Source organism: Nerophis ophidion, linkage group LG02, assembly GCF_033978795.1.
Source record: "Nerophis ophidion isolate RoL-2023_Sa linkage group LG02, RoL_Noph_v1.0, whole genome shotgun sequence".
Classification (NCBI taxonomy): Eukaryota; Metazoa; Chordata; class Actinopteri; order Syngnathiformes; family Syngnathidae; genus Nerophis; species Nerophis ophidion.
The window spans coordinates 31,418,488-31,446,311 of NC_084612.1; the positions used below are offsets into that span (position 1 = coordinate 31,418,488).

At 40.6% G+C, this 27,824-nt stretch overlaps 1 protein-coding gene across 1 annotated transcript; it reads left to right on the plus strand.

Moving 5' to 3' along the window:
- The first annotated feature begins 10,604 nt into the window (after positions 1 to 10,604).
- Positions 10,605 to 27,806, plus strand: si:ch211-122f10.4 (cathepsin A-like). Its single transcript, XM_061881430.1, has 11 exons — positions 10,605 to 10,875; positions 17,279 to 17,390; positions 17,461 to 17,598; positions 17,675 to 17,833; positions 21,640 to 21,731; positions 22,103 to 22,187; positions 22,280 to 22,426; positions 22,484 to 22,629; positions 27,117 to 27,279; positions 27,340 to 27,429; positions 27,488 to 27,806. Exons 1-11 carry the CDS (start codon positions 10,706 to 10,708, stop codon positions 27,569 to 27,571), a joined length of 1,386 nt encoding a protein of 461 aa, XP_061737414.1. The 5' UTR covers positions 10,605 to 10,705; the 3' UTR covers positions 27,572 to 27,806.
- The last annotated feature ends 18 nt before the right edge of the window (positions 27,807 to 27,824 follow it).

Consider the following 27,824-nt stretch of genomic DNA (forward strand, 5'->3'; position numbering starts at 1 on the left):
GAAATCTTTCATTCTCATGGATGAATTTGGAAGAGGTATAAGATAATCTTTTCAATTGTTTTATTAGTTCTTTAAATAAACCGCTATTTAAAAAAACACACATACTTACACAATCCAAGATCAAATTGGATGTGTTAGGGGTCTGACACAGGAGTAAGCCTTCCATCCAGATGAGAGACACAGTTAGCTGGAGACCGAGAGACACGACATAACAGAGACAAAACTGAGAGGGACAAAAGATTCATAAAGATTAAAAGTAAACAAGCATTAAATCAACAAATTATCAACAGCTCAAGAGAGCTAACCTTGACATTTTATGAGCTCTGCAAATAAATCTGCACTAACAAGTTCTACAAAAATGACAAAAGACATCATTTAAACACAAAAATGAAATGATGAAAACAAACACATACTGTAAAAGTGTGTTTACTTTTTTGGGGACATGTAAGTCCATAGTATATTTTGATAAACCTTGTATTGGAAACAAAAGGGAAACTAAATAATAAACATTGTATTCAAAACAATGACAGTTTAAGAGCTCTGTGTCACTTGAGGTGGACATGTCCAACTTGGCTCTATGTACAATGTCATCAGGCGGCAGTAAGTACAACACGACAGTGACAGAGCTGATGGAGCTTTTGTTAAGAAGGACATCATCAATGGGGCCGCTGATGCTTTTTATGTACAGTAGAGCTGATATTTTGCAGGGCTGTCGTGAACCTGAAAAACCTGCGTTTGTAGACCAAAGTCATCATATTTAAATAACAGGACTGTAAAATGCGAAACAATCACTGCTTTAGATATGGGGACATCCACGTGTGTGCCTGAAGGTGCTCGTACTGCCAACACTTTGTTGCCTGTAGGCAGAAGAAGACAGTTGGTTATGTTTGTGATGACAAAAAAATTACAAAGCAAAAGTAAAAATTGGGAATTGTATCACACTTTTAAGCCAAAAATGGTTAATACCCTCATACTTGCCAACCCTCCCGGATTTTCAGGAATAAATTTTCTCCCGAAAATCTCCCGAAATTCAGCCGGAGCTGGAGGCCACGCCCCCTCCAGCTTCATGCGTACCTGAGTGGTCCCGGGACAGCCTGTTTTCACGTCCGCTTTCCCACTATATAAACAGCTTGCCTGCCCAATCGTGTTAAAATATCTACAGATTTTAATAAAAAACTGCACACACAAGGAGACGAAGCAGAAGAACGAGGAAGTTACATTCATGGCGACGCCGTCTGTAATAGAGTGATCTATGTTGTCTGTTGCCATCTCCTGGTGAATGTTGGCTATAGCATTATGGGGTTGCTTTTTGATTGGACAACGATTTACATGGTGTTGTGCACCTGACGGCAGGTGAGGGAGTCTGTTCTGAAGCCCACAGTAAAGAGACGTAACTTCGTCACCTTGCCTTGTTATTGACTCCAACCCAATATATTACACCGTCGACGAGCAAAATGAAGAAATACGCTTGCAAGTTCCAAAACAAATGGAAACAAGAATTTCAGTTTATCCAGGAGAGTTCGAAGGGGAAGCGGTATGTTTCCTGTAAATTTTGTAGAACGGATATACTCAGTCATGAACGGTCAGCGAAGCACAAAGCGTCTGCAGCGCAGCATCGTTCATAACCCAGTACTATGGGCCACCTCGTAAAATGGAGACCCGATGGTGTAACTTATGCTGAGACAAAGATGGCTATGCTGATACCTGGAAGCAACATCCCGTTCTCCTTTGCGGATGCCTACAACAAATCCGTAAAGGATATTTTCCCAGATTCGGAGATCGCTCGCCAGTACACAAATGGCAGAACAAAGTTTACTCAAATAGTGAAAGGTAAGTGTTGTTGTTGTTTTTTAGTAACCAGCAAGCACAGTACAGTTAGTAGAACAACTGTGTTTTTATTACTGTGTATTTGATAGGTGCCGTCTGAAATTCAACTATTTATTTTATTTATATATATATATATATAATAATATAAATATATTTAGCTAGAATTCACTGGAAGTCAAGTATATCATACATATTTATATATATATGTATATATTGGTGAATTTTAGATGTAAATATACTCCTCCCCTCTTAACCACGCCTCTGCCCCACACCCGACCACGCCCCCCAGGCTCCCACCTCCCGAAATCGGAGGTCTTAAGGTTGGCAAGTATGAATACTCTCCAAATACAATCCATTTCAATACACCTTTTGAAAATGACATTTCCCGAGAAGATATACTAGTACTAATTAATTTTGATTTGTACCTATTTTTCGGGGGAGGCGCAGCGGGCGGCACTCAGTTTGTCGGCAACGTCCAGAATGCGGTTCGTGGACCTGAAGAAGGCGGTGCTGGAACAGACGGAAGGTACCGCTGAAGATTACCGCCGCCAGTTCCGGTCCATGCGCCTGGGGGAGGAGGACCGGCCATTCATCCTGGGTCAGCGGCTCCAGGACGCAGCGACGCGCTGGCTCTACCTGGGAGAGTGAGATGGCAGACTGCTGGACCAAATCATCCGGGAGCAATTCCTGGAGCCAATCCCAAAGAAGACGGCCGACTGGGTCCGGTACCACCGGCCACGTGACCTGGCGGCTGCGGTGACCCTTGCCGAAGACCACCTGACCGTCCACTGGGAGGCGCAATCTGCACCAATGGCGCACAGAGAGAACAATACATATTCCCCGCCTTAACCCACGTGACTTCCCTTCTGCTCTTTCCCCGCAGGTCCCGACTGCTGTCCCCAGAACATCTCCCGCGCAGACGGTCCCTCAAACGCTTGGGCAGGCGTGCTGGAGGCGTGAGCGGCCCGGTCGCGCGCGTAAGGGACCTCAGCAGGTGGAGGTGGGCCGCGTGGCCGGCCCTTCAGTGCCGTCCCCGACCCAGGCGAGACGTACGGTATCAAAGTAACGATACAAGGGAGTACATACCAGGCGATGGGTGGATTCGTGATGCGGGCAGACCATGATCCACCAGAACCTGGTTCGACCGGGGCTTTAAGGCATGCAACGGCTAAAAATCAGGTGTGTTCATGTGGATGTGCACAAGTACCCTATGGCAGTGGTTCTCAACCTTTTTTCAGTGATGTACCCCCTGTGAACATTTTTTTAATTCAAGTACTCCCTAGTCAGAGCAAAGCATTTTTGGTTGAAAAAAAGAAATAAAGAAGTAAAATACAGGACCATGTCATCAGTTTTTGATTTATTAAATTGTATAACAGTGCAAAATATTGCTAATTTGTAGTGTTCTTTCTTGAACTATTTGGAAAAAAAAGATACAAAAATAACTAAAAAATAAACAAGTGTTTCGATTATAAATAAAGATTTAAAGTGCCCTCTTTGGGGATTGTAATAGAGATCCATTTGGATTCATGAACTTAATTCTAAACATTTCTTCACAAAAAAAGAAATCGTTAACATCAATATTTATGGAATATGTCCACAAAAAATGTAGCTGTCAAGACTGAATATTGCATTGTTGCATTTCTTTTCACAGTTTATGAACTTACATTCATATTTTGTTTAAGTATTATTCAATAAATATATTTATAAAGGATATTTGAATTGTTGCTCTTTTTTAAATATTCCAAAAAAATCTCACGTACCCTTTGGCATACCTTCAAGTACCCCCAGTGGTACGCGTACCCCCATTTGAGAACCACTGCCCTATGGTGCCAGTAGAAATGTGGTATGAGGGCTAGCAGCATAGGATTTAGGTAGCTGTAAGTACGCACCTCTAGCACCCCGTAATTTAAGCCACAAATTGGCCGGGGTTTAGTCGTTTACTGACACAATGCGTAGGGGTGCATTCACGGATCGTAGGAAAAGGGAGTATCCACGCGAGTTCTCAGTGGCGAGGCGGGGCCATCAGACACTGCCGAGCGGGAACCTGCGGGGGCTTCGCGGTAAGCCTCCCCGGCCCCCTATTGGCGTCCTACGTAGGATTTTCCCCTCGAACAGTCTCGAGACGAAACTTTGCGCGCGGCCTGGGACCAAGTAGATTACATCGACGGTCAGTCGATGCGCCCGGGAACAGCGCGGGTATTCCCTCACTTCTCAATTATGAGAGATAGACTGTACCGAGTGAGCCGTGACACTTAAATAGGAGAGGAAATCACCCAGTTGTTGGGTCCGAAACACCGCCGGGAAATAGTTTTCCAGACGGCGCATGTTAACCTGATGGCTGGACATTTAGGGTATGATAAAACACTCCATCAGGTCATGGTCCGGTTCTATTGGCCGAGCATCCGGGCACACGTGCGCCGTTGGTGAACGGCCTGCCCGGACTGCAAGCTGGTGAACCCAGCCGCCACCCTGAAGGCCCCTTTGCGCCCATTACCGCTCATGGAGGTCCCATTCGAGAGAATTGGGATGGACCTCATCGTATCATTTCACCCAAGCTCACGGGGGTATTGCTTTGTGTTAGTCCTGGTGGATTACGCAACACGCTACCCCGAAGCAGTGCCCCTGCGCTCCATCTCTGCAAAGAGTGTGGCGCAAGCGCTGTTTCAGGTCATCTCCCGAGTTGGAATCCCGAAAGAGATTCTGACTGACCAGGGCACGTCCTTTATGCCACGCACGATAAAGGTACTCTACGGATTATTGAGAATTAAAGCGATCCGCACCAGCGTGTACCATCCACAAACAGATGGGCTGATGGAGCGGCTAAATAAAACGCTAAAAACCATGATCCGTAAGTTTACACACGAGGACAAACCAAATTGGGATAAATGGCTGGATCCCTTAATGTTTGCGATGCGGGAGGTACCCCTAACCTCCGTTGGCTTTACACCTTTTCAACTATTATACGGCAGAAAACCACGCAGAGTGTGGGACGTAATTAAAGATAGTTGGGAGGAGGGTCCAAGCTCCAGCAAAATAGAAATGCAGTACGTTATGGATATGCGAGTAAAACTCCACCCGGTAGGGCACTTGTCACGTGAGAATTTGCTCCGTGCCCAGGAACGGCAACAGCGCACGTATAACAAGGGAACTCAGCTAAGAAAATTTTCACCGGGAGAAAAAGTGCTTGTATTACTCCCAACATCCAGCTCGAAATTACTTGCAAAGTGGCAAGGACCCTTCGAGATCACACGGCAAGTGTGTGATGTGGATTACGAGGTTCGACGCTCTTACTGGGGCGGAGACACTCAAATCTACCATCTGAACCTACTGAAGGCATGGAGAGAGACGGAGCTTGTATCCATGGTAACAGTAGTGAGAGAGTAGGAGGAGTTGGGACCAGAAATCCCACGCTCTGTCCCTCCCTCTCCACTCCTCTGTGACAACCAGCTCACGTTAGCACAGAAGGCGGATGTTGCTAAACTGCAGAGGCGCTTCTCTGACGTGTTCTTCCCTCGACCCGGCCGCACAAATCTCATCCAGCATCATATCAAGACCAGCCCAGGGATTACGGTGCGATCTCGGCCATACAGGCCATACAAACGCAAAATAGTTCGGGAAAAATTAAAATCCATGCTGGAATTGGGGGTAATAGAAGAATCCCACAGTGCGTGGTGCAGCCCCATAGTTCTGGTTGGGAAGAATGATGAGTCTGTGCGGTTCTGTGCGGATTACCGCAAGGTGAATGAAGTATCATGTTTTGACGCGTACCCCATGCCCCGGGTCAACGAGCTCCTGGATCGGCTGGGCACTGCTCGTTTTTTCACGACACTAGATTTGACTAAGGGCTACTGGCAGATTCCCTTGGCACCAGAGTCCAAGGAAAAAAAACGGCCTTTTCCACTCGGGAAGGGTTATAACAATTCGTAACACTTCCGTTTGGCTTGTTTGGTGCGCCCGCCACGTTCCAGCGCCTCATGGACCGGGTGCTGCGACCCCACGCTGCATACGCGGCCGCCTACCTGGATGATGTCATCATCCAGAGTAGCGGCTGGGAAGAACACATGCAGCGGGTGGGGGAAGTGCTCGAATCCCTGAGGCAGGCGGGGCTCACCGCCGACCCGGCGAAGTGTGCAGTTGGCCGGAGGGAAGTACAGTATTTTGGGTACCAATTAGGATGAGGGCAGGTGCGGCCGCAGGTAGATAAAACAGCGGCAATTGTGGCCTGCCCAACCCCCAAGACGAAAAAAGAGGTGAGGCAGTTTTTGGGTCTGGCGGTTTACTACCGGAGGTTTATCCGGCGGTTTACTACCGGAGGTTTATCCCCCGGTTTGCGGACCTGACCAACCCAATAACTGACCTCACCCGAAAGGGTGCCCCAGATCTGGTCCAGTGAACGCAGCGTTGCCAGCAGGCGTTTGAGAGGGTTAAGAAGGCCCTCTGCGAGGAGCCGGTCCTACACATGCCTGGTTTTTCCCTCCCGTTTTGTCTGCAGGCTGACGCGTCAGGCAGAGGTCTGGGAGCGGTTTTGTCCCAGCAGGTGGAGGGTGTCGACCGTCCCATCCTCTACATCAGTGTTTCTCAAATGGGGGTACACGTACCCCTGGGGGTACTTGAAGGTATGCCAAAGGGTACGTGAGATTTTTTCAAATATTTTAAAAATAGCAACAATTTAAAAAAACTTTTGTAAATATAATTATTGAATAATACTTCAACAAAATATGAATGTAAGTTCATAAACTGTGAAAAGAAATGCAACAATGCAATATTCAGTGTTGACAGCTAGATTTTTTGTGGACATGTTCCATAAATATTGATGTCAAAGATTTCTTTTTTTGTGAAGAAATGTTTAGAATTAAGTTCATGAATCCAGATGGATCTCGATTACAATCCCCAAAGAGGGCACTTTAAGTTGATGATTATTTCTATGTGTAGAAATCGTTATTTATAATTGAATCACTTGTTTATTTTTCAACAAGTTTTTAGTTATTTTTTATATCTTTTTTTCCAAATAGTTCAAGAAAGACGACTACAAATGAGCAATATTTTGCACTGTTATACAGTTTAATAAATCAGAAACTGATGACATAGTGCTGAATTTTACTTCCTTATCTCTTTTTTTTTAACCAAAAATGCTTTGCTCTGATTAGGGGGTACTGGAATTAAAAAAATGTTCACAGGGGTTACATTACTGAAAAAAGGTTGAGAACCACTGCACTACACTATCAATCAAAAGTTTTGGAACACCTCATTTATAGTGATAAGTATGTCCAAAACTTTCACTGGTGCTTCAAATTACAACCACCGTTCCTGTAAACTAAGCGACAAGGTCCACAAATATTTGGAAAATAACACTTTATTAAAATATTTTCTGCCAGGATAGCACCAACACAATGATTTAGAAATCAATCAGTAATTCAATATGCTTGCAATTGAAATAATTTAAAAACTATGGCAAAATAACGTCATTTAGCATTTAGGAATAAAAGACACAGGTAAAAGAAAGCATTGTGTGCCCAAACACATTGACATATAACTACCTTTTTGACACATAGATGTAAACCATTTGCATTAAATGAAGCCCATGGCCATCATTAAATTATGAGTATTAAACATAATCAATATACAAACCCCGTTCCCATATGAGTTGGGAAATTATGTTAGATTTGAATATAAAAGGAATACAATGATTTGCAAATCCTTTTCAACCCATATTCAATTGAATGCAATACAAAGACAATATATTTGATGTTCAAACTTATAAACTTTATTATTTTTTTGCAAATAATAATTAACTTAGAATTTCATGGCTGCAACACATGCCAAAGTAGTTGGGAAAGGGCATGTTTGCCACTGTGTTACATCACCTTTTCTTTTAACAACACTCAATAAACGTTTGGGAACTGAGGAAACTAATTGTTGAAGCTTCCATGTGTAGAAATCTTTATTTATAATTGAATCACTTGTTTATTTTTCAACAAGTTTTTAGTTATTTTTATATCTTTTTTTCCAAATAGTTCAAGAAAGACCACTACAAATGAGCAATATTTTGCACTGTTTTACAATTTAATATATCAGAAACTGATGACATAGTGCTGTACAAACCCTGTTTCCATATGAGTTGGGAAATTGTGTTAGATGTAAATATAAACGGAATACAATGATTTGCAAATCATTTTCAACCCATATTCAGTTGAATACACTACAAAGACAACATATTTGATGTTCAAACTCATAAACTTTATTTTTTTTGCAAATAATGATTAACTTTGAATTTCATGGCTGCAGCACGTCCCAAAGTAGTTGGGAAAGGGCATGTTCACCACTGTGTTACATCACCTTTTCTTTTAACAACACTCAATAAACGTTTGGGAACTGAGGAAACTACTTGTTGAAGCTTTGAAAGTGGCATTTTTTCCCATTCTTGTTTTATGTAGAGCTTCAGTCGTTCAACAGTCCGGGGTAGGGCTGGGCGATATATCAATATATACGATATATTGCAGGTTTGTCTCTGTGCGATATAGAAAATGACTATATCGTAATATTCAATTATATGTTCTCACACCGTTGTTTTAAGCTGCATGCATTACATTACTGGCGAGTCTCACTCTTTCTCGTCTGTCCTTCTCACAGAAACGTAAAATAACCCCGCCTTCTTACATACGCAACATACCGTTGCGCATGTAGCGTCACACGCTCTCGCCGAGAGCTAACGTTAGTATATGGCTAACGTTAGCCGAGGCAGGTTGAGTTGCTTTTAGCTGCAGGCTTTACACAACAGTCTCACTCCTCGTCTCTCATTCTGACAGGTACGGAAAACAAGCCCGCCTTCTTACATACGTCACATACTCTCGTGAGTCTAGCGTCATAGCTCTTGCCGATTAGAGAGAGAGAGAGAGAGATGGTGCAAAACTTATCCCAAATGGAGGAAGAACAATAAATGCCCAACATAAAGAGCAGGGGGTCCATCATCTGGCGGTGGTTTGGCTCCAATTGGGAAGATATTCAGCAGACAACAGCAATATGCTGTTCAATGTATATACTCTGATGATTAACCTGTGTGATGACTGTATTATGCTGATAGTATATATTTGTACCATGAATTGACTAACATGGACCCCAACTTAAACAAGTTGAAAAACTTATTCGGGTGTTACCATTTAGTGGTCAATTGTACGAAATATGTACTGTACTGTGCAATCTACTAATAAAAGTTTCAATCAATCAATGCAAAGTATGCAGCAGAAGTGGTACTACAAAAAGGTAGCAACACTATTAATTTGTTCTTTCATTTAAAAAGTCACCCGTGAGAGAATGAAGAGTATTTAATGAATACAGTTTTGGTCAATTGACTTCCCAGTGGGCATCCGTCCTTAGTTCAATGTGGAGGTGACGTTGAAATTACGTCGCGACGTCACTCAACCATATCCCGACCAAATCGTAACCAACTGACCCCACCACACCATGTGTTGCAAATCTGGTTTGTTTTCATCATTGGGGGACATCGTCGTTTCAACGTCATTTCAACGTATACAATTCAACTTGCCAACCATTTTGCGCGCGCATTGACCATTTGCAACTGAAGTTTATGACAGTTTTCAACGAAACCGCTGCTTGATGGCAGCGTGCTGCATCACAAACCCCACCTAGCGTATCACGGTGAACTATTAGCCAAGCTTGTGCGCATGCGTGCTGAAGTACTTCCTTTCCAATCTAGCAAGCAAGACAAAGAGCTTTGAAGGTTTTGAATTTGAAATCGAACTATTTCACTGCAAAATCACACCATCGACGTCCATAAAGATTCAGGTTTGTACCTTGAGATAATACTGGTTATTTATATCGATATAATTTTGGCCCTTTCACAAGAGGGATGCAGGAAAACGAGAAATGTATCTTACGCCTATTCTCAACGCTCGATGTAGTCACAGGTGAGTTTGTGTGTGTTTAATAACTACATTAACTTGATAGAGATAGGGATCACTCTGTATTGCAGTTACTTGTAAATAAGTATACTCTGAATATTGCACAAGATAATAATATTTGGGTAAATCACATGCACCCTTAATTAATTTGTATTCTTTTTGCCTGTTTACAGCTAGTGTCTTGGATACCCAGAAGGGGACCGAAACGATGGTCCATGATGCCATAAAAAATAAACTCAAATATGCCCCAGGATGGAATGCAGGAATAGGATGGGCATCACAGGCCAAATAAATAATAATATTGATTGACATTCTCGATTTTCTTTGTACTTAATTTTAAATTTGCATAAACAGGATTCTGCCTGGAGCTATATATGCACTCTGTTTTGTTGTCTTTAATTATATTGATGTATTGGTTGAAATTATGTTAATAATTGGTTGGTTGATATTGGGTTGATCTAAGGTTGAAACTGAAAGTTGAATCAACGTTGAAACATTGATGTTGATTCAACGTCAGTATAGGTTTGCAAAAAACATTTATAACCCAAATAGGTGAAATTAGATAATCTCCTACGGCACACCAGACTGTATCTCACGGCACACACTACTGTGCCGCGGCACAGTGGTTGAAAAACACTGTACTAAATTACCAGTTTACGAAACGTCAAATGTGATTGACCAAATTGTAATGTCCACTGTTCCGTTCAATGTTAGTGTTTTCTTAATTAGTAATTAGGGGTATGACTTACCTGGCGTGTGCTTTCCCGGGTGTCTACTTTCTTACCCTTCAAAATAAAAGTACCGCCACATACATTTACTGCCTCGCAGCCTCTGTCACGTGCTGATCACATGACTTATACAAGGAAGTCACAAGCTAGTGCATAAAACACGCCCCTCTGTCGGCTTTCAAGCGCACGGAGTTTCATTTTATTTCGACACCTTGTCAGTGAGGCTTCAAAATGATAGCCGCTGGCCGTTTTTTGTCCTTGTTAGCCGCTGTCCAGCTCGGCTCTTGGGCTCACTACGCCCCCGACGAGGTGAGCTATCTCCCCGGCATGACGTTCCAACCCAAGTACAGGCAGTGGTCGGGACACCTCCAGGCACGGCCTGGAAAGTTTTTACATTACTGGTAAGTACACTTTTACGAACATGTTAACTATTTTTAGATGCATAGTGTGTACATGTGTGTAAAACGGCGTCGCTGAAAATCATCTTAATTCGTAAAGCAATAAAATAGTGATTTCCTTTGTTTTTCTTTTCCTGAATCGTGCTGACCGAGTTTATCTTTAAGTGTGTGCTGAACGAGGAAATGAGCAGCAAAGTACACGCCTAACCACCTAAAGTAGCAGCTATACTGACCTGTAAGAGGCAGCAGTGAGTTATGCATCCTGCTGGAATGTAAAACGTACTTGTGGCAACTTGATGCAAGCCCATCCATCCATTTTCTACCGCTTATTCTCTTTGGGGTGGCGGGGGGCGCTGGCGCCTATCTCAGCTACAATCGGGCGAAAGGCGGGGTACACCCTGGACAAGTCGCCTCCTCATCGCAGGGACAACACAGATAGACAGACAACATTCACACTCACATTTACATTGATGCAAGTGTCATAGTTTAACACTTATTTGCCATAACTTAACATGTTGATCTCAATTTCTAAAGTCTCTCAGGTCAATGTTGTGTTGCTTTATCAATCAAAAAATATTCAAAAATTCAAGGAAGTGGGCAGTTCGGAGTTACAGGGTTTAGTGCATGTGCCTCACAATACAAAGGTCCTGAGTTCAATCCTGGGCTCGGGGTCTTTCTGTGTGGAGTTTGCATGTTTTCCCCATGACTGCATGACTCCCACTTCCAAAGACATGCACCTGGTGATAGGCCCCTCCCACCTCCAAAGACATGCACCTGGTGATAGGCCCCTTCCACCTCCAAAGACATGCACCTGGTGATAGGCCCCTTCCACCTCCAAAGACATGCAGCTGGTGATAGGCCCCTTCCACCTCCAAAGACATGCACCTGGTGATAGGCCCCTTCCACTTCCAAAGACATGCACCTAGGGATAGGCCCCTCCCACCTCCAAAGACATGCACCTGGTGATAGGCCCCTTCCACCTCCAAAGACATGCACCTGGTGATAGGCCCCTTCCACCTCCAAAGACATGCAGCTGGTGATAGGCCCCTTCCACCTCCAAAGACATGCACCTGGTGATAGGCCCCTTCCACCTCCAAAGACATGCACCTGGTGATAGGCCCCTTCCACCTCCAAAGACATGCACCTGGTGATAGGCCCCTTCCACCTCCAAAGACATGCACCTGGTGATAGGCCCCTTCCACCTCCAAAGACATGCACCTGGTGATAGGCCCCTTCCACCTCCAAAGACATGCACCTGGTGATAGGCCCCTTCCACCTCCAAAGACATGCACCTGGTGATAGGGCCATTCTACCTCCAAAGACATGCACCTGGTGATAGGCCCCTTCTACCTCCAAAGACATGCACCTGGTGATAGGCCCCTCCCACCTCCAAAGACATGCACCTGGTGATAGGCCCCTCCCACCTCCAAAGACATGCACCTGGTGATAGGCCCCTCCCACCTCCAAAGACATGCACCTGGTGATAGGCCCCTCCCACCTCCAAAGACATGCACCTGGTGATAGGCCCCTCCCACCTCCAAAGACATGCACCTGGTGATAGGCCCCTCCCACCTCCAAAGACATGCACCTGGTGATAGGCCCCTCCCACCTCCAAAGACATGCACCTGGTGATAGGCCCCTTCCACCTCCAAAGACATGCACCTGGTGATATCAATCAATCAATCAATGTTTACTTATATAGCCCTAAATCACTAGTGTCTCAAAGGGCTGCACAAAACACCACGACATCCTCGGTAGGCCCACATAAGGGCAAGGAAAACTCACACCCAGTGGGACATTGGTGACAATAATGACCCAGTGGGACGTCGGTGACAATGATGACTATGAGAACCTTAGAGAGGAGGAAAGCAATGGATGTCGAGCGGATAGGCCCCTTCCACCTCCAAAGACATGCACCTGGTTATAGGCCCCTTCCACCTCCAAAGACATGCATCTGGGTATAGGCCCCTTCCACTTCCAAAGACATACACCTGGGTATAGGTTGATTGGAAACACTAAATTTGCCCTCTTGTGTGAATGTGAGTGTGAATGTTGTCTGTCTATTTGTGTTGGCCCTGTGATGAGGTGGCGATTTGTCCAGGATGTAACCCCCCTTCTGCCTGAATGCAGCTGAGATAGGCTCCAGCAAACCCTTTGACTCCGAAAGGGACAAGCGGTAGGAAATGGACGGATGGATGGATTCAAAGAACTTTGTCAGACCAGAGATGGCATACATTTAGTACCCCAGATCTGAGATTTAGCCTAACGAGTACAAACAAGAACACTAGTATACATACTAATCAAAGTAGAATAGGACAGTCATTCTCAAAACGGTGGTATGCGGGTTCCCCTAGTGGTGCAAAGAATCACTTGATTAAAGTACATTGTTGTTGTTGTTTTTTAATGTTCAATCACTGTTATTGTTCAAACTGTATATAATTTTACATAGGCCAACAATATATAATATGGATATGTAGGCCTACTACGCTACTGTATTTTAATGTCATTATGGTGGTTCTTTGAGAGCCAACGTTTTCTGAGGTGGTACTTGGCGGGGATAAAAAGTTTGTGAAAAAACACTGGAATAAGATATAAAGTTGGTTATAAATTGGGTTGATTAATATGTATATATTATAAATGCATAAAATATAAAAATTTTTTTATCATTTTGCCGGAAAAATGGCATGTATTGCATACAATTGCATGTCTTGTAAACTGTAATAATATTCGGATCATGCAAACAATATTATATTAACATACAATCCCAATGGATGACAAAAGGAATTAAAAATGCTTGTAAGAAGAAGAATACACTATATAGAAAATTTATAGTACAAAGAACTACAGAGGCAGAAGTTAAGTACAAAAAGTATAAAAACAAGTTAGCAAACATACTACGTTCATGTAGAAAAGAATATTACAGTGAATTATTGGACAGGAACAAAAATAATATGAGAGCAACATGAGTCATTCTCAATAGCATTATTAAAAATGGCACTAAGAGGGATTACCCCCAATACTTCTTAGACGGAAATAAACATAATGACAACATAAAGGAAGTAGTTGAAAGCTTTAATAACTACTTTGTAAATATTGGACCAAAATTGGAAGAAATTATTCCAGACCCAGTTTCAATTGAGGACTATAATGATACCATAGAGCGAAATCCCAACTCCATGTTCCTCAGTAATGTGACACAGGAGGAAATAGTTAAAATCGTGAAAAAAATGTAAATCTAAGACTTCAACTGAATGTAACGGAATTGATATGGAAACGATAAAAAAGGTTATTGATGAGATCTCAGGACCATTAATGTATTTTAGTAACCTATCATTTCAAACAGGTACATTTCCAAACAAAATGAAAATAGCTAAAGTTGCACCAATTTATAAGACTGGAGACAAACATCTATTTACAAATTATAGACCTGTTTCTTTACTTCCACAATTTTCTAAAATCATTGAAAAACTGTTCAATAACAGATTAGAGAGTTTCATAAATAAAAATAGAATACTCTGAGAGAACCAATATGGATACAGAGCTAATGTTTCAACTTCAATGGCTTTAATTGAAATTACAGAAGAAATTACCAATGCATTAGATGGTAAAAAATGTGCGGCAGCAGTGTTAATGGATCTAACTAAAGCATTTGACACAATTAATAACAATATTTTAATCAAAAAACTACAACGATATGGCATCAGAGTGTTAGTCTTAAACTGGATAAGAAGTTATTTAACGAACAGGAAACAATACGTGAAACTAGGCGAACACACTTCTACAATGCTAAATATATCCTGTGTTGTACCTCAGGGATCAATACTAGGACCTAAATTATTCAATCTCTATATAAATGACATTTGTAAAGTTATAAGAGATTTAAAGTTAGTATTATTTGCAGATGATACAACAGCGTTTTGTTCAGGAGAGAACACACAGTGGATAATACAAATAACAGAAGAAATGAACAAATTTAAAAAATGGTTTGACAAAAACAGACTATCATTGAATCTCAGTAAAACTAAAAATGCTATTTGGTAACAGTAGAAGAGAAAGTCAAACACAAATACAAATAGACGAAATGGAAAGTGAAAGAGTAAATGAAACCAAATTTCTAGGTATAATCATTGATGATAAATTGAACTGGAAATATAATGTCAAAAATATACAACATAAAGTAGCAAGAAACATGTCAATAATCAATAAAGCCAAATATGTTCTAGACCAAAAATCACTTTATATTCTCTACTGCTCACTAGTGTTACCATATCTGAGTTACTGTCTAGAAATATGGGGAAATAATTACAAAAGTACACTTCATTCACTAACAGTGTTACAAAAAAGATCAGTTGGAATAATACATAATGTTGGATATAGAGAACATACAAACCCTTTATTTATTGAATCAAAGATACTGAAATTCCAGGACATAGTGAAATTGCAAACAGCTAAAATTATACACAAAGCAAACTATAACCTGCTTCCCAAGAGTATACAACAATTCTTCTCAACAAAAGAGGAGAAATATAATCTTAGAAATAAATGTTATTTAAAACATTTGTACGCACGTACAACACTTAAGACCTTCAGTGTATCTTGTTGTGGAATTAAATTATGGAATGGATTAAGCAAAGCAATCAAACAATGTACTAACATGATCCACTTCAAGAAACTCTTGAAACTGGAAGCGTTTACAAAGTACAAAAAAGAACCATGATAAACACTGGAAGTGTTTACAAAGTACAACAATGAATAACCATGATAAACATTCTGATTTCATTCACCCATTCATTCTTTCATTCTCAAAATAATCTTACTTATCTCATCGTATGGAATAAAACTTACTTCACCAATTATTTATTTATTTATTTTTATTGTGATTACTTATGGAGTATATTGTGAATACATTGAGAACAGGAAGTGAACAAAAGTTTTAGCAACTATTATGTAAAAGAAAAGGGGTAGGATTAAATAAGCTCTGCTTCTTCCTACTCCTTTTCGAACATGTTGAAAAGAGAAACTGGAAATTGTGATTGCATGTTCGAAATAAACTCAAACTCAACTCAACTCAACATGCTTGTTAAATGGGACTTATCATGGAAAACCAACATTTCCTGCCTAATGTTACCTATTTATGTGTATGTAGGATCAAAATAAGTCCCAAAAATGTGAAATCAAACCATTAAGGCATGGCAGAGATGTAGTGAAGTGATCTATATTTATATAGCGCTTTTCTCTAGTGACTCAAAGCGCTTTACGTAGTGAAACCCAATATCTAAGTTACATTTAAACCAGTGTGGGTGGCACTGGGAGCAGGTGGGTAAAGTGTCTTGCCCAAGGACACAACGGCAGTGACTAGGGTGGCGGAAGTGGGAATCGAATCTGCAACCCTCAAGTTGCTGGCACGGCCACTCTACCAACCGAGCTATACCGCTATAAAAAAACAACAACAATCTAACCTTTCGTCATGCTTCCTCCAAACGAGAAGTTTGGAATTTGCCCCATTTGTAATGGTATTGCATTGTGACATCAGTGGATATCTCCATACATGTTAGATATATACGTTGCGCGAGTCCGCCATTGTAGTCCGACACTGACATCAAAAGGTATCTAATTTTTCCTCTATCCTTTTTGTTGTAGGACAGATTGGCTCGTGCATACATCCTCCGCTGCTCCCATTTCTAATACAAAGTAGCATGTTGTTGTAACTTATATCCGTCAGGAAACTCCATATAGAAGCGCTAATAAATTAGAACATTGCTGACTGGGAGAAGCCTTAGTTGAAGTGAAGGCACGTAAATAAGATCGCCCACAAAACGACGCACCCTGAAGCAACGGTGAGAAACTAGCTTGAAGGTGGTCTGTAAGACATCATCTAAGCAAAATTTTGACCAGAGAACCACCGTTACATGTAATGTAGACCACAAGGAAGTGTTTTAAATGTAAAAAAAAAAAAAAAATCATAGCACAACCCCTTTTTGAGTATATAAATACTTAAATATTTGCTTTTCACCTTGATTTATGATTTTAAAGCAAATTATTCATTGTGTGTATGTATGTGTATATATGTATATGTGTATTTAATATTAATAACAATCAAATGTGGAGGCAATTGTGTAATAACATTTTTATGAGGTGATTATACGTCAAAATGAATTAGAAGCGACTCTCTGGAGGCAGCCATAACTGCAATGTGGCTCTCAAGCAAAACAAGTTTGACAACGTTGTATGCTTGCATGTTCTAAATAAACTCAACTCAACTCAACCCTGCGGTATCACTTCCAGCAGTTAGGTTGCTGTGTTACTCTGAGCCTCTAGGGGGTGTAATTACATGGTACAGTGAAACCATTTCTGGTTTTGATCACAGTGCAATTCAAATCTGCAGCTGATATTTGATCTTGTGCAGGTTTGTGACCTCTCAGAGGGACCCGGTCAAAGACCCGCTGGTGCTGTGGCTAAACGGCGGCCCAGGCTGCAGCTCGCTGGATGGATTCTTATCAGAGAATGGACCCTTCCATGTGAGCATTCTCCCAAGTGTGGACAAGTTAAATACACTTAAATGGATTTGTTAATGGATTCCCCCCTCAGGTAAAAGATGACGGAGCCACTTTGTACGAGAACACTTTCAGCTGGAACAGGATCGCAAACGTGCTCTATATAGAGTCTCCTGCAGGGGTCGGCTACTCGTACTCCAATGACGGCAACTATGCCACTGACGATGATCAGGTGAGTTTATTTACTCATTGAATCATTGTGCAAAGTAATAAACATTCTTTTAACATCTCGTACTGCCATCTGCTAGGTCGCCGACGACAATTACAAAGCGCTGCAGAGTTTCTACGCCAAATTCCCAAGCTTTACTCGAAATGATTTCTTCATATTCGGAGAAAGTTACGGGGGAATTTACGCACCAACTCTTAGCTTGCGTGTCGCTTCAGGAAATACCAATATCAACTTTAAGGTGAGTATTTTCATCGTTCAGCCTTTTACATGGAGACTAATATTTCATACGTGATGCTACTTTATGTGAGTACCAAGTATGTGACAGTATTTCTCCCCTAGAAAGGCTGAAAATACATCTTATATTCTATAACTTATGATATTAGTTGGTTTAAAACAGGGGTTTTAAACTCATTGTAGCTCAGGGGCCGCATGAAGGAAAATCTATTCCCACGCGGGTCGGACTGGGAAAATCATAGCGTTATAATGTTCGAATTAAAGATGATTTCAGATTGTTTTAGTGGTCTTACTTTGGCAAAAAATAGAAGAAGCACATTCTGATAATATACATATTACAAAGAATCCTCTTAGCAAAACACTTCCAAGTTAGTTGAAAATTCTGAAGAAAAAATTGGTGCAGTTCCAATAACACCATGACGAACACAATGAACTTAGACTTTGTCTCACTGTTTTTACAAAACCATTAATTGTCATGTTTGCAGTTCACCATTAAAAACATTTGTAAAAGTAATCAGATGTTTCCTCAAACCACCGCATTGGTGATATCCGCAACTTCAACAACACATGCATTTATCATCATTAAAATATTACAATATAATCAAAACAATTATCAAAATGACGCCATAGCTGAAATCAAGGTAAAAAAAAACTACAAACTTAACCAATGTGAACATAGTGTATTTAAGCATTAAATAAAACAGAACGAACAACAAATATAAAAACATACATTTTACAATGGAGTTCAGGGTGCTCATCGTGCATTCAACCAATTGCAAGTGGTGCATGGATCTCTTACTAAAAAGATGATGGTCAAACTGACTTAAGTCTTTGCATCTTACCATTTTGTTATTTTATCCGTTGAGTGGATAATTTACAATAGGGGGAAAAAAAGTATTGTGCGTCGATTTTGCCACCATCCACAACAGGAGCAGCCGATTGCTTGCACCTGAGCTGATTGGAGTAGCGGCAGCCAATCCAGAGGACGCTTAATGTATGCTGACATGTCATTTTTAAACACTGTCGTGTCATGTGGGTTACACCTGAATTGCTATTGCGACATCCAGTGGACACATTTATAACAGCAGTTTCTTTCATTAGAAAAATGCAGCTCATTGTTGTATTTTGAAAACTCTTCTTACGGGCCGGGTTAAACCTGAACCAGACCCGCACGTCTGACAATTCTTTTTAGAGTGACCCAGCTCTTAACTCAAAACACTTCCATCTTACTTAAGTCAATGTCTGCCATTGAAATACATTCAAATCACTGTCAGGGTATCCCCCAGATTGTCAATATACTTGTGGGGGTGTGGTCAGTGTGCTGACATCTTAATAAGTATATGATGCTTTTTTTCTTTTAAAAGGCAAAAAAAAAAAAAATAAATTGTATTAGCAAATATTTTTTTATATAATTTTCAATTGTTGCTGCAGTACAATGCATTTTATCAATAATTATTTAAGTTTCTAGAGACTTTTCAAATCCTTGGACTTTTTTTGTAATAAAAACGACAAAAAAATCTTTTTGCATATTTTTCTGGTGTTATTGGAGACCGCTCGTATTTAGAGACGCTTTACTTCTGTGGCTCGATGTCCGTGAACAACAGCGAGCGGAGCCTGACGTCGCACTTGCTCCGCACTTGCTCTGCACTTGCTGGTCCAACTGCATTTTCTCTCTTTGAAAGCTGCCACTGTCCTCTTAATATTTGCATGTTTTGTAGATCTGTCCGCGGGTATATTTCGGCTATAATAAAGTATGTCCACATCAGATATAAAGCCTCCGCTCCAGTCAATCGCGTGCGTCTTGGCTACGTCATCACAACATACGGTTTCGGCAGTGCTGTTTCGGTTGTCAGTCTTTTTTATTTCTTTTTTTTTTTTTTTCTGTGGTAGATTTTTCGGTGCATCACTGTCAGTAGTGATATAACAATATCAAAATCTGACGGTATGATATTGTCACAGTATTAATTTTGGTATTGTCCAAAAAAAGACTTGATAAAAAAAGAAGGTGCAGGAATGTTTTGGATAAACACACCTACTGTAATTGCACACAAACCTAATTCTCAAACGTTTTAATCATATTTGTTACTATACTAATATACATTTTTTAAGTTCATAGAAATGTGCGGGAACATCCTCTTAAGCAAGTAGTTAAAAATAAAACACTTGGTGTCGGGTGTCTTAAAGTGACAATGTAAACACCCGGTGTAACAAGTGTAAATCAATGTACAGTTTAGTGTCTTTCAAATGTTACTTTCTGAGAAGTGTCCTCTGCAGTTGACAGTTTTTGTATCAATTTGGAAAATGCTGTTTTTTAGAAATGTGAACAGACCATTTAAATACCTCACAAATTGTTGTTTAGCCTCGCTATCTTCAGATTATTTTCCGGGTGATAGTTTGTCAAGTAGCTTCTCATATTACCTGTATTCCCCATTGTGTGCAGTATCTGCACTCCCACTGGGCACTTTCCCTTCACACAGTGCTTAGCATTGCAGTACGCAGACTTAATAACCTCTGAAAAAGAGGTTATGTTTTCGCCAGGGTGTGTTTGTCTGTTAGTAACATAAACCAAAAACATTGACGGATTTTGACGAAATTGTCAGGAAATTTCCCCCAGATTTTTTTTTTATCTACCGTAGTAGATAAGATATCTACCGTGTCCCAACCTTGCCGGTCCCTGAGCTTCACAGAGGAATTAGTGAGCTTTTTTTTTTTTGGCGGGGCGAGGGGCTTCCAGACCGGCCAACGGTGTTTCATGTTTTTCATGGTGTTCAACCATGTTTTGGATTATTTTCTTAATTCAATAAATATCATCCACTTCTTGTTCTCAGCACTGTCCTTCACATTCACTTTTTTCCTTAGAAAGATGGACAAAAAAAATGTTGTCCGTCTCTAGCTATAAGTTAATGCTAGCAAGTAATGCCAGATGTTTTATGCAGATCTTGCAGGGTTCACTGTTAGATTTACTAAGCCAACTACAACAAGGATGCTCACGTTTTTGCTTGCAACATAAAACATACTACTTAGCCGAGATACAATGCTTGTCTCAAACCAAATTGAGGTACTATGGTACATACAAACATCTTCCTGAGTGAATCAGAGCTTTTCTTCCTCACAGCTGGAGAGATTCAAGTAGACATTGCAAACCACACACGAGGAGTTAAGTTGCCATTTTTAAAATAATGGTCATCAAATACCTTTTGAGCAGAAATATACATACTGTATTTCCTTGAATTGACGCCGGGGCGCTAATTAATTTAAAACCTCTTCTCACTCATGTGCTTACCAAAGGCATGCGGTAAAAGTAAGCATGCGCTAATTATTTTAAAACCTCTTCTCACTCCGGCACTTACCAAAGGTATGCAGTAAAAATTTGAGTATGATGTAAGCTTGGACATTAAATCCTATTGAATAGCTCTTAATCTTCTTCCCTTTTATGCGATTTCAAATTACCGGTATTGAAATCAGCCTCCTCCATTTTGAAAATGATGACAGGGGAAGTGTCACTCGTGACGTCTCGAGTTTGACCAGGCGGTAATACTAACAATGCGCTAATTATTTTGGGAAGCGAATTTGACCCTGCAGTAATTCAAGGCAGGCGCATACTATATGCCCTGCGGAAATTCAAGGAAATACGGTATATATATTTTTATTATTAGCAGCTGTTTTTTAACGGATACTAATACATTTGAAAAACTTTTGTCCTGAAAATATATTTTTAAAAGGGGTTGTTATATATTCCGGGTGGTGTTACAGTATATTTGGCTTGATACAGTTGATTATCTATCAATCTATGACATTATTTTGTTTTAGGGTTTTGCAGTGGGAAACGGTCTCAGCAGCTATGCCTTCAATGACCAGGCGTTGATATATTTTGGTTACTACCACGGCCTCTTTGGAGAAGAGTAAGTTGTTTTTTTTATACGATTCATAGATTGCTGAAGTAATTGAACACCTGCCTAAGCACCTTTTTTTAATGTCATATTGAAAGCTGTTTCTAATTTGTCGTTTTAGAAGGTTGACAATATTTTCTACAAAAGTAAGACGCAGTTGATTAATACAGAATGAATACCGAGCATTGTTACCTTTTGTAAATGTGATTATTTCCCATTTGCTGTGTTGGAAGTGTCCATAATGTTGTGACTGATCAATGTGGATCCAAGCATCCATTATTAAATACAAAAATAACTAAAGAAAGATGCTTTATTGGTTTTAGTAAGTGGTCAAATCAGGATAATGGTTGTTGCGTTAATTAGAATGTGTGCTCCATATGCAGCTTGTGGCGGGATTTGAACCATTACTGCTGTGAAAATCTAAGGTGTGACTTCTACAACTCAACTTCAGACAAATGTGTGATTCTGGTACGTGTGCGTTTTTTATTTCTCAAAAATGGACATGTTGCCATTTTGCTTTTACAAAGTCTTCTTCTGCTCTCCTTGTCATTTCCCTGTAGGTGAATGTTGCCTTCAACATCGTTTATGATAGCGGCCTTAACGAGTATGCGCTCTACTTGAACTGTGAGGGTCGCCGAGGGTTTCACAAAGGCTACGAGAGGGCCATGAGTCACCTGTTCAAGGGTTACAGAAAACGCATCACACAGGTGAGTCTGTCATAAAAGGTGGGTACATAAGGAATAGTGATGAGAATCTTTTTGCAGATTTCAGGCGCAGCGTCGTTTTCGATTTCTTTGGAAGAAGTGCCGCCCTGCATCAACAGCACAGCTCAAGCCAACTGGCTCAACAGAGGCGACGTGAGGAAAGCTTTGCATATTCCTGACACGCTGCCAAAGTGGGAGCTGTGCAGGTAATCAGACTTTTTTGTTTTGTTTTTTTGGTCCATTCCTCTATGCATGCAAGACATAAAGAATGGAAATATAATTTCTCTCTCGCCTTTACTCTAAAACGAATCACCCAAGGTCAGGGAGAGAGGATCAGACAAACTGTGTCATTACAAAAATTATGCATACTTACAGTGGGGTTTTCGAACAGGGTTTGTAAATCAAAAAGTTCATGTAGTGAAACAACTTTCTCTAAAAGAAACAAAGTAAAGTAAACATGCATTTTTGGTTCCAGTCTCAAAAGTCCATATTTTAACTGTTTGTACCCAATAATAAGTGCTATACAGTACTGTTTATCAAACAAAGGTGATGATTGTACTTTCTCTTTATTTACAAGACCAAACAAGCTGCTGTCTTTAATGTGTTAATCTGCCAACACTCGCACAGTCACTATGGTGCTCTCACAAACGATCAGAAGTCACACAAATGATTAACTTTAACAAGCATATTGTTACAATAACCTTTTAAATAAGTATAATCCTCTTACAGTACATAAAGTTGTTTCTGATTATCATAGTCAAAGTCCTCTTAAACTGCGCCCCATGTAACTAACGGCGAGAATGAAGGGATCCGAGAGGCGTGCGTGTGCACTCTTGAAAGAGGCTATGCTTAACGAAATGTAGTCTTATGTTACATTCACCCTGCAGGGTCGAATGTCCAGTTTAGATTTTTTTTTGTCAAATCTGATCTTTTAGTGGCCGTTCACATTACTAAAAAAATTGGATTTCTAATGTGAATGCAATCTGATTTAAACTGACTCTCGCCAGATCCTTGTCGTTCGCTGAGCTCCACACAAGGATCTGGGACTTCTCAATAGATGTATTTCAGAAGGCGATGCCTTGTAAAAAAAAAAAAAAATGGTATGTGATTGGATAAACCACTTGTTCGTTATCTTGAATGAAGTGCTACTTCAATCAATCAATGTTTATTTATATAGCCCTAAATCACTTCAACCACTCACATCGAAATCAACCCGTTACGCTGATGAGAGCAAAAGCTGGGAAAGCCAAACCTGGTCGGAAGAAGAGCAAAAACATCCTCACCACCAATAAATGCCTTCAAAACCATTCTCGATTCATCTTTTTAAAGAATTAATATTCGACAAAACAGTTGCAATAGCAGAATCAATGTCTGCACACGACTCCTACCTCCATGCCACTATTGTTGTTTGAATCAAACTGTCGCTTCAGCGCAACGTAACATCTATAAAATCCCGCCTGGCGATCCTGATTGGTTCATTATTTTTTGCTATCTTGAAGGAGTTTGCAATAGCCTCGAGCCGAGAACCTTGTGTGGAGCTCAGTGAACTAAATTGGTCTGGCGAGAGTAGGGTTAAATCTGACCCGTACGTGGACAAGATGTCACATGAACTGCAAGGTTTACAGAAGTAAACATTGCATTTTCTGAACCAAATTATGGTGTGTAGAAAATTTAGAAGAGGGCAAATATTTTGGCTCTGGCCTTTACGGGATACTTTGCTTTGATGTCTGCTTGAAGTGTGTGTACGTAGGCAAGTAGTCGGAAACAGTTGGTGGAACTTTCACATTGGGTCATAAAACATTTTTTTTTTCCACTTGTTTTCTGCTCTGTTGTAAAGTACTTATTTTTTAACAGTCTATTTTGGCAAATAATATTGAGGCTTATCGCTTGTTGACGTTCTGGTTAGATGAATGCAACCTGATCGCGGCAGCGTTCACATTGAGCACATATTTATTTCCACATACGAAAGAGGCTTGGGTCGGATATGAAAAAATCGGAATTGTACTGTTCACTCGGACATGGAAGAAATGTGATACACATGGGCAAAAAAATCATAATTGACCCTTTTGAGACACTTGTGATTTAGGGCTATATAAGTAAACATTGATGGATTGACCTGCAGTGTGAAAAAAAATATTCTATGCCGATGGAGAATAAGTCCACTTTGTATTTGTTTTCTATCCATCCATTTTCTACCGCTTGTCCCTGACAGGGTCGTTTTCATTATAATTAAAAACTAGCTGTGGTAGGAAGCCGGCTTCCTAAATCTTCTCAATACGAGCAAGCACAAAATGGCTGCCAGCAGCACTTAAAAATTAACAAATGAAGCACTCTTACTCAAAGACATGGTTTGCACACAAAGGCATATTTGACTTCACCTAAAAAAATTTAACTTTAAAGTTGCCAAATAGGGTGGTTCGCAAATCAAGGTGCACTGTAACTTAAAAGATGTGCATAAAGAGGTCATTATGCAAACCCACTTTTTTGTCTTTCTTTTTTTGCGCATGCGATTTGGATTAAATGCGCACAAATACATGTTTGCAAATAATTTTGCTTCCATAATACTTCCATATGTGGCAAAGCTTTTTATTTTCTTAACAAAGCTGTTCTATGGTGGATGTATAAAAGGAGCTTATTAATTTTGTGAAAACACAGAATTTCAAATGCAATTCAAGCAAACCAGTGATGGAGAATCAAGTTTGGTGTTAAAATAGGGCATATATTAGTCCAGTATTTTTCAACTTTTTTTGAGCCAAGGCACATTTTTTCATTGAAAAAACGCAAAGGCACACCACCAGCAAAGAACATTAAAAAATATTACCTCAGCAGCTGATATTGACAGTAAAAAGTTGTTCTAGCAATTGTTGGATATGAATTTAAACCTTAACCAAGCATGCATCACTGTAGCTCTTGTCTCAAAGGTCTTGACACGACCTGTCGCATCACGCCGCGACTTATTTTGAGTTTTTTGGTGTTTTCCTGTTTGTACCTTTTCCCCCTTGGTTCTATTTTTAGGAAGTACGGTTATGCATTTCATTTTTATGCTGATGATTGCCAGATCTATTTTCCCATGGCACGAAATAACACGGTTCAACGTCTCATTGACTGCCTGCACGACATCAAAGCTGGCTTTCAGCTAACTTCCTGAGCCTAAATGACGACAAAACAGAAGTTATGTTGTTCGGTCCAAGTCACTCTCCCTCCCCCAATGTTGACCTCAGCACTCTGACCCCGTATCTCAGCGACTGTGTCACAAACCTGGGGGTAAAGTTCGACTCAGATTTTAAATTAAAAAAAAAAATCAGCAGCGTCGTTCAAAAAAGCTTTTATCAATTACGCCAAATAGCGAAATGAAATGGCTTCTATCAGGACATGATCTCCAGAAATTAATCCACGCCGTCATCACAAATCGTTTAGATTACTGCAATGCCCTGTATGTAGGCATTAGCCAGGCCTCCCTTGCCCGCCTGCAGCTCGTCTGCTAACAGACCCGCAGACGTGAGCACATCACCCCTATATTAGCGTCCCTTCACTGGCTCCCTGTGCGTTAACGAATCAACTTTAAACTCCATTTGTTTTTAAATGTCTAAACAACCTTGCGCCAACATATCTCTCCGACCTCCTTCAGCCTTACTGCCCCACCTGATCCCTAATATCAGCCGATCAGCTGCTACTGACGGTCCCTGACACAAGGCTGCTGCTCCCAAGCTCGGGAACGACCTATATGAGTGTTAGACATGCCTCCTCTCTTCCTGCTTTTAAATCTCTCTTAAAAACATACTTTTATTCCTTGGCTTTTAACACTGAGTGATATCCATCTTGCAATGGCGCCCCATAATACACCTGCTATGAACCTGTTTTTATTGATTTTATTTATTTTTTATCGTGTTCTGTTTGTGTTGTTTGCTCGGTTCTCGTATTATCTTTTAACCTGCCCATTTTACAGCACTTTGGCAACCCCTGTGGTAAATTTTAAATGTGCTCTATAAAAAGTAAAGAAAGTGTAGTGTTTTAGTTATTGTCTTTTGGTGGCTTTTCCTGTTTTGTTGGTATTTTTCCTGTAGCGCTTTCATTTCTTCCCTGAGTGCTATTCCCCGCACCTGATTTGTTTTAGCAATCAAGAATATTTCAGTTGTTTCTATAATTCTTTGTGTGGACATTGTCATGTCATGTTCGGATGTACTTTGTGAACGCCGTCTTTGCTGTCGTCCAGCATTATGTTTTTGTTTACTTCGTAGCCAGTTAAGTTTTGCATAGCCTTCCCTAAGCTTCAATCCCTTTTCTTAACGGCAATTGCCTTGTTTATTTTTGGTTTAAGCATAGGGTACCTTTTTGACCTGCACGCTGCCTCGCGATTGTGATCACGACATAACAATTATCTACCTCCTGCCCCCTACTGATATGGAAGAGTATTACACGGTTACTCTGCCAAGCTCGAGACAGTACAGACAATCAACGGCACATTTATTGCAGATTATAATTACTGGTTTGCAAAAAATATTTTTAACCCATTTACATGAAATGACAATCTCCCATGGCACACCAGACTGTATCTCACGGCACACTAGAGTGCCGCAGCACAGTGGTTGAAACACTGCATTAGTCAATGTCCACTCGAGGACCTTTAACCTAATTTTGCTCGGGTGATGCACAGTATTAGTTTGTTTAAAGTTACTACTTTCCTTGTCTTTAGTGATGTTGTCGGGCAGAGTTACACAAACTTGTACCCGTCCGTGAAGGAGGTCTATCTGAAACTGCTTGCTTTGGGCCTCCGAGCGCTGGTTTACAACGGGGACACAGACATGGCCTGCAACTTCCTTGGAGATCAGTGGTTTGTGGAAGACCTTGGAATGAAGGTAACAACCTATTTATTGAAGATAATTTTGCCAAGATAAATAAAAAAATATTTTTCCCAGGCCACAACAAAGTACCAACCCTGGCACCATGACCAGCAGGTTGCAGGTTTCTACCAGCAGTATGGAAACATCACTTTCCTGACAGTTAAGGTAAGCCAGGTCAACAATGCATGGAAATTCCAATACTGAGCACGTGTTACTTTTTCAGGGTGCAGGTCACATGGTTCCACAGTGGGCTCCAGGTCCAGCTCTTCACATGTTCCAGTCCTTTCTAACAAACAGCTACTACTGAGCCATCCTTGATGGAGATGTGGAGTTGTCACTTTTTCAGGGATTTTGAGGGGAAAATACAGTTTTTGTTGGACATATTTTTGGTTGTGCAGAAAACATACTTACATTTTATGCAGTGCAAAAAAATGTACACTCAAATCACAGTTTGCACTTTATAGTGATGCAGAGGGACTTGAAGCTGGTTTCATTCAAATTGTATTTTTAAGAAACCTATGTAATAAATACATTCTCATGTTTGTTAGCATTCATTGGCT

Bases quoted from the DNA above. Each gene is read 5' to 3' on its own strand.
- si:ch211-122f10.4 (XM_061881430.1), top strand. From the start codon at position 10,706: ATGATAGCCGCTGGCCGTTTTTTGTCCTTGTTAGCCGCTGTCCAGCTC. The intron at 22,427-22,483 runs GTGAGTCTGTCA...ATCTTTTTGCAG, and splicing joins ACAGAAAACGCATCACACAG to ATTTCAGGCGCAGCGTCGTT. The intron at 27,280-27,339 runs GTAACAACCTAT...TATTTTTCCCAG, and splicing joins TGGAAGACCTTGGAATGAAG to GCCACAACAAAGTACCAACC.